General features: G+C 50.1%; 1 protein-coding gene across 1 annotated transcript; it reads right to left on the reverse strand.

Moving 5' to 3' along the window:
* Positions 1 to 215: 215 nt before the first annotated feature.
* HIPK4 (homeodomain interacting protein kinase 4) lies at positions 216 to 4,882 on the reverse strand. Its single transcript, XM_008634345.2, is given in 3 exon segments — positions 216 to 1,065; positions 1,067 to 1,125; positions 1,296 to 4,882. Coding segments are annotated over 3 exon segments (1,701 nt in total). The 5' UTR covers positions 2,736 to 4,882; the 3' UTR covers positions 216 to 863.
* Positions 4,883 to 11,123: the final 6,241 nt, after the last annotated feature.

The following is an 11,123-nucleotide window of genomic DNA, read 5'->3' on the forward strand; positions in this document are numbered from 1 at the left end:
GCAGGGCAGGGAAAGCGGCTTTTGGGGTCCCGGCGTTGTTTCCAGCAGGAAGAAAGAACGGCCAAAAAGAAAGAAGCAGCAGCTCCTTTCTCTGCACCTTCTCTCTCCAGACGCTCAGAGCGAACTGACCCCACTCCCAGGTGTAGACAAAGGAGTAGCCAGGCCCGCCCCACCCCCCTTTTTGTCTTTCTTAAGTACAGCTATTTGTCCCGTAGCAACATGCCTATGGGAGAAAATTCCTTTAACAGGAAAAAACTAAGACTAAACTGAAACCCCAACACGTACACAGAGTTCTTTTACTCAGCCTCCAGAGGAGTAATTGCAAAGCAGGCATCCCTGTTCAGGGAGAAACTCCACACATTTCCAGAAAAATGTGCAGAAGGTTTCTGCTTTGTGAAAGTCTGGTGTAGCTTTTATAGTTTGTAAAGTGAGGTGTCCGTCAGTCAGAAATCCAGCTTATCTTTCCAAAATTCACTTCATCAGTAAGATGTTTATTGGCAGTTGGGAGATGCCAGACTAATGTTTACCGAATGGCACCAAAACAACTCATACAAGACAGCTTGTCTTGTCCTGTTTGATTTATCTGACCAGTTAACAAGCTACAGATAAGCTTTTGTGGGGTTTGAGATGCCCTACTACAGGGAAAAAAACCAGAAAATCCAAGTTTTCTGGAGTTTATATTGTTATTGAGCTGCAGGGAGGTTCTCCATGCTTCAATGGTGGAAAATGCCAGGCCTTTGCCAAGTGCTGTGCCAGCCCCGGGTGAGAAGCTGGGGCACCCCTCAAGTCTTGGCAGTACCAAACTCCCCTGGCAAATAATCAGTTGAAATGCTCAGATTTTTGCAAAACTATTTATTAGGGGATCAATGTGAGAAACAGAGCCGGTAGCATCTGGCACAGTATGTCCTGTTGCAGTCCTGGCTGTGGTCTCCACAAGCAAGGCGCTGGGTTTTGGTGGCTGGAGTGCTTGAGGGTGAGGAAGAAGAAGGTCTCTTGCAAGCTCTGGGCTGCTGAAGTGTATGCAAGGGTTGCTGTGGGGTCTTAGTGGTGCTGGGGGTGCCACTGTCCAGAGCCCATTCTCCAAATCCCTGGAGGCCTGGGGTTGCGCCACATCACCAGAGCTCTCTGTGGTGGGGAACAGGGAGGAAAGCATGAAGAGGGGGTGAGTGTTGCCTCCTTCTTTGTGGGAACCTTGGGCAGCTGGGGACATGGGGCACCAGGAAACCCAAGTATGTAAGGGATCCCAAGCACCCTTTGTCCCAGAGTGCCTGTGCCCAGGAGCCCCCTCCCTGTACCTTGGCACAGGATGAGCTGTAGCATCTTCCAGGCAGGTTCTGTTCCATGATTGGGTTGCCACTGCGGTGGCTGTACCATTTCATTCTGCTGGGAGACCCCATCACAGTCAAGTGACCCTTGGTGGGCTCCATCTGGGGACACCAGTGATGCTGACAGTACTGGCTTCCACAGTGGGTGGGGCTGGGGGCTTGGCAGATGTCCTGCTGGCACTTGTCACCAGTGTCCCCAACTGGCTCAGCCAGGCTGAGCCCATCCAGCTGGACAGTGGCTTTCTGGATGCCTCCCTGGCTGGCAGGGATGAAGGCACCTTTCTCCATGCTGGGGAAGATCTTGGCTATGCTGGAATCCTTACAGGATGCCCTCAGGTCTTCCTGGCTGAGCTGGTAGTACTGGGTGGCCTCAAAGCTGGCCTTCACCTCCTGCATGGAGATGAAGGGATGCTGAAGGGCAGCACTGGGTGTGATTCGCTCATGCGAGTCCCAAGTGAGCATCCTCTTGACCAGCTCCACCATCCTGTACAAATCACAGCGCTTGGCCAGCTCCTCCTGGTCAGGATCAGGCATCGGGCAGACATTCACTACCACCAACTGATCCAGTGAGGAAAAGATATGCTTCCTCCTTTCCATCAGCTTTGCCATCACCTTCCCTGGTGGTTTGAGCTGCCAGGTACCAGTGGAATGTGGCACCCGTTGGAAGAAGGACCGTGTCTTCTGGGCAGCACAGAGCAGCTCATCCCGGGGTAGCCCCAAGGTGGAGCAGATGTAGCATACCTGGTCATATTCGTCATTGCCAGGGTAGAGTGGCCAACCCAAGTGAAGCTCGGCCATCACGCAGCCCAAAGACCAGACATCCACCTTCTCGCAGAAGGGCAACCCCAGCAAGATCTCCGGTGCCCGGTAGAAGCGGGTTTGGATGTAGGGCTCCTGGACATGGCAGACCTCAGGGAGGAGGATAGCCGAGCCAAAGTCAACAAGCTTGATGCGGAATGGATAGCGTGCATGGTCCACCAGCATGATGTTCTCTGGCTTAAGGTCAGCATGGATGATGGAGAGCTCCTTCAGCTTGACCAGTGCCACCAGCACCTGTGCTGTGATGGTACGGATGTGCCGGACAGGCAGCGGTGAGAAGTTGTTCTGCTTTTGGAAGTCAAAGAGGTTTTGCTGCAGCAGCTCAAAGACCAGGTAGGTCCAGACCGTGTCACTGAAGGACTCGAGGAAATGGATGATGTGAGAGTCCTTCGTGTTCCCCTTCCGCAAGGCCTGCAGCAGCCTCAGTTCATTCTTCACTATTTGGCCATCGTGATCACAGTTCTTCAGGATCTTGATGGCCACCATCTCCCCAGTGCTCCTGCACTGCCCCTGTATCACCTGTCCAAAGGTCCCCTTCCCCACCATGGCCAATATGTCATAGCACTTGGCACCTACCACCAGCGTCACCATGGTGGGTTGGCTCCTCACCAGGGGCTCAGGATCCTCCAGCTCAGCACCCAGTGGGGACTGGAGACACCTAACTGTCCCAACCCAGCCTCACAACACTGTGGGTTCCAACATCACCATGACAACACATGATGTCACAACAGAAGTAGCCTGGGTGGAGGAATCCCCAGAAACCCAACACTGGCCCCCCCAAATCCAGCCCTGTTCTCCCCAAATCCATCCACAAACCCAAGAACACATCCCTGATCCCCCCAAAATGGATCCCAGCCCCCTGAAAACCCATTTTCAACCCCCTAACCCCTTTCCCTGGTCCACCAAAACCCATCCAAGTCCTCCAAGACCCAGACACAGCCACCCAAAACTAAATTCTAGTCCACTAAACCCAGTTCCTTGTCCATCAAAACCTGTTCAAGCCCCCCCAAGATCCATCCCTCATTCCCCAAAACCCATCCAAGGCCCCCAAAACCTCTCCCTAGTCTCTCAAACCCATCTGAGCTCCCCATGATACATCCCCAGCCCCCAAATCTCCAGCCCAACATAACCCACCCCACGCCCCTCAAACCCAGCCCTAGCTCCTTGAAATCCACTTCTATTTCCCTAAAACACAGCCTAGCTCCCTCTCCCCCCCTTACTGCCAGCTCCAGAAAACCTGTCCCTGGCCCCCCAAACCCCATGCCCAGACCTCCTAGATATTCTCATTACTTTTTTGGGGGGTTAACATTTATTTCAGCCAAGCCAAGTGCAAGGACCTATTAAACACCTCTCCCATTTGATAGTAACATGTGGAAAGTATGCACAAAATCATTGAACACCGCCAAAAAAAGATTAATTTGGGCGAGTAAGGGAATTAAAGAGGGTTTGGGGCAGTAAGTGATGCTCCACCACTCTATCACCATTTTAGGGGATCGCAAAAGGTCCCCATGCTTGGTGGGGGGTTCATTGCTCACCACAGAGTTGGGGGCTCAGTGCCAGCTTACACAGCTGAAATGTAAGGGTCCTCTCACCTCTGAGTCCCCCCACATTGAAACTTGGGGTGACTTCCATCATCACTGGCTGGTGGTTGAATTGGGGGCCCCTGGGGACGAGCTCAACATAGGGTAACAGCATCTTCCTACCCTTGTGTTGGGTGATGGTGGGCTCCAGTGGGGACCCCCCAGAGGAGAAACCCATGCTGGGCACCCACTGCCAACACTGGAATTTGCCCTCTGCAGCCCTGTTGATGTGGGGCTGGAAGTTCTCCGCCTGCTTGTTTTCTCCTTTCTCCTTCAGTTTCACCACTGCTGATGCCTTCGCACTGCCCATTCTCATCCTCCCCTCACTTTCCAACCCACTCCAAACCAAAACTACACCAAATTTTTGCAATTTGATTCTAGACCAGCATCCCAGAACTATATCCTTCTTGGTGGTCTCCTTCATCATTCCATCCATCCCCAGTGGTACAAATTCAATACTGGCACCTTCAACAACTGCATGCTGGTAGGTTTTGGTATCCTCTGGCTGACTGGATCCTCTGGTTGTTGCACTGAGACAGTGCAACCAACAAGTGGAGACGGTGAACCCATGGGTCAATGGCTGCACCCACTCATCTCCCATTGTTCCCCTGGTTTTCAGCTTCAACTGGATTGTATTAGGAGACGACTTTTTCCTTCCTGCTGTGCCAATGATTAAGCTCCCAGGTCTTTCCCCACATCTCATTATTTTGGGGTCCCCCCAGTCCAGATAGCAGGGTTGGAGCTCCCAGATTTTGGCAACTTCACCCACCCCACCCAGCTCTGGCCAGACCCAGTGGGCAGTTTAGGCAGCGATGACACACAATGGCTGCCATCACCAGCAAGGTGATGTTGTCCTGCTTACAGAGAGGGAGAGGAGTTTTAGTGCTCTGTGGGTGTGACTAAGTTGTTATTCTGCATCATGTACATCATCACTAGTTCTGGCAGGAAAACCCAGACTGGAAGCCGGCCATTTTTTCCTCCTTCTGCGAAGGTGTCAGCATCAACCCCTATGGATTCAGTCCCTCTGCCACCCTGCTGGTGCCCTCTCCCCTTTTTCCTCCGGAGTGCAGCCACAGACTATAGTGCTGAAACAGACAGTGTAGAAAACACGAGCTGACTGTAGTACTGAACTGACATTGCTGGCAGGGAGGCTGCCCCAGCAAAACCACCAGAAGCACCCATGCAAAACTGAGCTCAGTGGAGTGGCAATGCAATCCCTACTTGGATGACCTAGATGCCAGGGGGTTTGTTTTGTTACTGTTTTTCGTTATTTCAGGCTGGGGAGGCAGGAAATGTTGGCCACAGGAGTTTCCCTGACATCTTGCCTTGGTTCCTGATGACCCCATGGGTGGTGTGTGGGAATGCTCACCATATTGCCTTTGTCTGGTGAAGTCATGTGGACACAATATATGGGAAGCACCAGCCATCTTTTTTTTGTTCCCAGTGGTGAACACCTTTCTGTGGGTGAAACACCTTCTCTTTTTGTACACTTTTGCTATTAGTACTGCCATTGGTATTGTGCATGTCTTATTCAGTTCCTTTGTGCTTTTAGTAAATTGTTATCTCAACCCACAATTTCTGGCCTTTTGTCCATCCCTTACCAGAAGGCGTGGGGAAAGGGGAGTGGCTTATTCTCCATCATGTAACCCTGACGTTGAGAGGTCCTGTGGGACCCTGGTTCCGCCCACATCCCATTGTCCCTCCCATGACTTACCAATTCCAAACCACAGCAGCTTCATCCCTGTGCCATTGTCTTGGGCACTCTCCTCACAGCCAGTACCATTGTCCCTAGAAGGTGCACCTTTAGGTGCTTGACTGTGACTGGCCCAGAGGCCTTCAGGCATCCTTGGCACAGATTACCTCAGGAGAGTGTATTTCAAGGGCCCAAAAGGACCTCATTGGGCTTTGGGAGAGCTGCTGTGTAGACAGAGGAAATTAGATAGCTGAATCCCTTGCTTGGCCTGTCAGAGCACCCTTCTGCTGTGGGACTGCTGAGGGTCAAAGAACAACAGGTACCAATTGCCACAGCAACAGTGCAACATCAGCAATAGCTCACCAACCGGGACTGCAGAATCACCATCACTCTGATGGGATGAGTCGTAAACTGGAGAGTCAGGGAACATTCAAACTCGCTTACCCTCTAATAGCCCTGGCCCTAATGGCTAGTCCAGTAGAGAGTGGAGACTGACAGTGGACTGAATGAAGTCCCACCACCACTGAGTTCTGCTGTGCTGGACATGCTGGAACTTCGGTACAAAGTCCAAGGCAGCAAAATGGTGCCACCACTGATATTGCCAATGCATTTTTCTCCATTCCTCTGGCAGCAGAGTGCAGGCCACAGTTTGCTTTCACCTGGATGGGCATCCAGTACATCTGGAATCGACTGTCCCTGGGGTGGAAGCACAGTCCCACCATTTGCCACGGACTGATCCAAACTGCACTGGAAAAGGGCGAGGTTCCAGAACACTTGCAGCACACTGATGGCACCGTCATATGGGGCAACACTGCATACCAGTGGTGTGCAGAGGAACTTTTTGAGAAAGGGGAGAAGATAATTCTAATCCTTCTGAAGGCCGACTTTGCTGTAAAACAAAGTAAGGTCAAGGGACCTGTTCAGGAAATTCAGTTTTTAGGAATAAAATGGCAAGCTGGACATCATCAGATTCCAATGGATGTGATCAACAAAATAGCAGCTATGTCCCCACTGACCAGCAAGAAGGACACACAGGCTTTCCTAGGCACTGTGGGCTCTTGGAGAATGCATATTCCAGATTACAGTCAGATGGTAAGACCTCTCTATCATGTAACCTGGAAGAAAAAATATTTCAGGTGGGGTCCTGAACAACAACAAGCTTTGGAACAAATTAAACAGGAGATTGTTCATGCAGTAGCCCTTGGGCCAGTCAGGACAGGACAGAATGCAAAAAAGTGTAGACAGGGAGAATGGTCCTTCCTGGAGTCTCTGGCAAAAAGTACCTGGAGAGACATGAGCACCATCTCTTGGGTTCTGGAGTCAGGAATACAAAGGATCTGAGGCCTGTTACACTCCAACTGAAAAAGATATTTTAGCAACTGATGAAGGGGTTCGAGCTGCCTCAGAAGTGATTGGCACCAAACCACAACTCTTTCTGGCACCCCAGCTGCCAGTGCTGGGTTGGATGTTCAAAGGGAAAGGCCCTTCCATACATCCTGTCACTGATGCCACATGGAGCAAGTGGATTCCTCTGATCACACAGCAAGCTCGAATAGGAAATCCAAATCACCCTGGGATCTTGGAAGTCATCATAAACTGGCCCGAAGGTGAAAACTGCAGATTATTTTCAGAAAAGGAGAAGGTAACACATGCTGAGGAGGCCCCACCATGTAATCAACTACCTGAGAATGAAAAGCGATATGCTCTCTTCACAGACAGTTCCTGTCATATCACAGGGATACACCAGAAATGGAAAGCTGCTGTGTGGAGTCCTACACAGCAAGGTGCAGAAGCTATTGGGAGACAAGGAGGATCCAGTCAAATAGCAGAGCTGAGAGCCACCCAGCTGGCTTTGGATATCATTGAACATGAGAAATAGCCAACACTCCATTGCGGCCGGATTGGGGTCTGTGGCTCAGATCCAGGAAGCCATGACCAACCCAGAGAGAGTGTCCCGCAAGGGACAGTCTTCCAGAGGTCTATGGCGTTCCCTCAGCCACCAGGGTGCCTTCGCAGAAAGGTGCCTGTCTCAGCAGGCTGTCAGCTCTTTAGTGATTTCAGCGAGAGTGACTTCAGCTCTTGTTCTGCGAGGCAAACCCCAGGCTGGACCAGGAGGAGAGAGACGAGAGGCTCATTTAGTAGTTCCACATGAGGCAGCTTTATTAGTCCACACCCCACGAAGGGGAGGTTAGGGATGAGCTCTCCAAACTCAAAGGGGGAGAAGGGTAGCTTTTATAGGGATACAAGTGTGGGTGTGAGAGGGTAGAAGCCAATGGGTTACAAATAATCTACATAGGATCTCCCAGAGGATCATGGCTCTTGTTTTCTCTCATCCTCACCGCAAAGTGCTGCCTTTTCCAAGGGGATCTTGCTGGGAGGTTACGCAATCTCCTTATCTCAGCAGGCCTCTCTCCAGGGCAGGGGCTGGGCATACCCCACAACACTCTACCTCTACACTGACTCATGGATGATAGCAAATGCTCTGTGGGGGTAGCTGACACAATGGAAAAGGGCCAATTGGCAGCACAAAGAGAAACCCATCTGGGCTGCCAAAGTGTTGTGAGGCATTGCTGTCCAGGTAAAGAAGCTGACTGTGAAAGTCTGTCATGTGGATGCACGCGTACCCAAGAGCTGGGCTACTGAAGAACATCACAACAATGGACAGGTGGATTGGGCTGCCAAGATTGAAGTGTCTCAGATGGATCTGGACTGTCAACATAAGGGTGAGTTATTTCTGGCTCAGTGGGGCCATGACACCTCAGGACATCAGGGAAGAGATGCAACATACCGATGTGCCCCATGACCAATGGGTGGACTTAACTATGGACACTATACCCCAGGTTATCCATGATTGTGAAACGTGCTGCAATCAAGTAGGGCCAAGCTGGTAAAGCCCCTGTGGTACGGTGTACAATGGTCAAAATATAAGTATGGGGAGGCCTGGTAGATTGATTGCATCACACTGCCACAAACCCCCCAAGGCAAGTGCTACATGTTACATGCTACTTGCTTGACAGTGGTGGAAACAACCACTGGGTGGCTGGAGACGTACCCTATGCCTCATGCCACTGCCTAGAACACCATCTTGGAACTTGAAAAGCAAGTTCTTTGGAGGCATGGAACCCCAGAAAGAATTGAGTCAGACAATGGGACTCATTTCAAAAATAGCCTTATAGACACCTGGGCCAGAGAGCATGAGATTGAGCGGGTGTATCATATTCCCTGTCATGCACCAGCCTCTGGGAATATTGAATGGTACAATGGACTGTAAAAACCACCTTGAAAGCAATGGGTGGTGGTGATGCCTTAGGTTTTAACTTTTATATTTTTCAAATCCTGTACTGCCTAGTGTGTAACTCTGAAGTTTTACGTGGCCCGTTAACTACTGTTTTCTCATGCTGGTTAGACATAACAAAGCCTCTCTAGGTTTGCTCTTCAAGGACACCTCGATCGTCCCAGGCCCCAAAATGTGTAAACTAAAAGGCTCTGAAGAGGAGGGGCAGACTTGGGGTAATTACATCATTAACTGAAGTTATAATTGGAGAATTAACCCTGACATGCAAATGGACCGAACTTATAAAAGTGTGAAGGACCCGTGACCCAGGGTCCATCTTGGGCATAGCCTTTGGACTGCCCAGGGTGTACCTTTGAAGGCCCTTCAAATAAATACCTACTTTTATTCTCTTATTTTTGTCTAGCCTCTGTTTTTTTCGTAGCCACTTCAAGGCATCAGTGGGACCTTCAAACATTGGGATCTACATTTAGCAAAGGCTACCTGGTCAGTTAATACTCGAGGCTCTACCATTCAAGCTGGCCCTGCCCAATCAAAACCTCCACATACCGTAGAAGGGGATAAAATCCCCATGGTGCGTATGAGGAATATGTTAGGGAAGACAGCTTGGATTAGTGCTGCCTCAAGCAAAGGCAAATCCATCCACGGGATTGTTTTTGCTGAAGGACCTGGGTGCAGTTGGCGGGTGATGCAGAGGGACAGGGAAACACAATGTGTCTCTCAAGGGGATTTGATTTTTCAGTAATGTCAAATTGTATAATATTAGTTGCTGAATGATACTGCTACTGTGTGCCATAACTACCATGGACCATAATAGACTGCTCCAGATACAACAGTCATGAGCTCCTAATGCAGCAACCAGCTGACAGCACACCAGCCCTTCTTCCCTGGAAGACATCTATACTGTGGGCTAGAACCTACAGTCATGGACTAAATGAACTCAACAGACATCTTAAAGGGACAGACACTGACTATGGAAATGATACCTGTGCTCGTGTATATTTTTATATATATGTATGTGTATATGTATATAGGTAGGAGGTGTATGATCTGGGCATGATATAGATGGTATAAAATAAGGGGTGGATAATGCCTTGGTTTCGGCCATAAAAGAATTAATTTTTGCAGTAGCTGAGGGAGCATGGCTGTGGGCATGTCTAAGTGTAACAACTGAGGCACGGACTCAGATCAGCAGCGATACTGAGACGTTTATTCAGAGGAACGAGCTGGTTTTATGCACTTCTTCAAGACACAGTATTTCCTTATATGGTAATTTTCACTAAGCGACCTATGACACATTGCCACATCAGCAACACACTTTCTTAATATCCTTATATGGGGCTGTTCAGGTGTTTGGCAGCTTCCAGCAGGCTCCTCTCCATAGAGCAATGCCGTGTGGCATCTCCGCCCCTCAAGGTCAGGCAGAGACAAGCCTCTCTGTGCAGCCATGGCATTCTGCAGGCATGTCCCACAGTCTGTAGCTCAGTTCTATCTTATCTCTCCCCACATCTAAGGGCCTATTCAATACCATCTTGCCTCATTGCCAGAGGTGGAGGTGAAGGGACTCTCTCTGGCTTCTGAGAAGGGTGGAGTGAGCAGTGGGGTGGCACCAGCCATGGTCAAGTCACATAGGGTCAGGCTTGGTGAGCATTTTGCATATAAGTCACCATTTCTTTGTACAATTTTGTTATTAATATCGTTGTTCCTGTTCATTTTCTTAGCTCATTGTTTTCAAGTAAATCTATCTTAACCAATTATCTTTGCCTTTGTGCCTCCAACTCTCCTCTCCAACCATCCGTGGATGGAAGAAGGGGCAGTAGAGGAAGGGAGTGCTGGCACAGTTTTGGTGGGAGCACTAAATTGGGGAATAATGTTCCTAAACCATGACACCTAGCTGATGGACTGTCTGGCAGCTGGCACTGCAGGCATTTCCCACTCTGCTTTCAGAGCTGACATTCAACAGAAAGTACCAGGATGACTGGAATATCAAGGAACCCAGCACAAATTTTATGTTGCTGATTTCATTCCAAGTGTTTCCAATAACCTCCAGTCACCCTCCTCCAATGCTCGCATTTTAACTGACTCTAAGAAGCGATTGTAGTGGGTCGGACACACTGTTACCGTGCATTCCTGAAAGGTCCAGGGGCGAGACTGGCGCAGCCTTTTCCTTCGCCGCCTGGCTACAGCAGCTTTACACCCCAGGGCCAGAACCTCATCTGCTTCACTGCCTTGATGATGAGTCATCAGGCAAAGGCAACTCTGAGACTCTGGGAGCGAACAGAGGTGGACGGAGAGGGGCACTTTGGCTAGTTTGGCTAGGGGCAGAACAGACAGCACAGACTACAGCCAGCTGCACTGCAGTTTGAACAGCAGCCTCTTTATGGGCTGCCATCTCAGCCGATCCCCTCCCGACC

This window comes from Corvus brachyrhynchos, unplaced genomic scaffold (assembly GCF_000691975.1).
Source record: "Corvus brachyrhynchos isolate BGI_N302 unplaced genomic scaffold, ASM69197v1 scaffold525, whole genome shotgun sequence".
NCBI lineage: Eukaryota > Metazoa > Chordata > Aves > Passeriformes > Corvidae > Corvus > Corvus brachyrhynchos.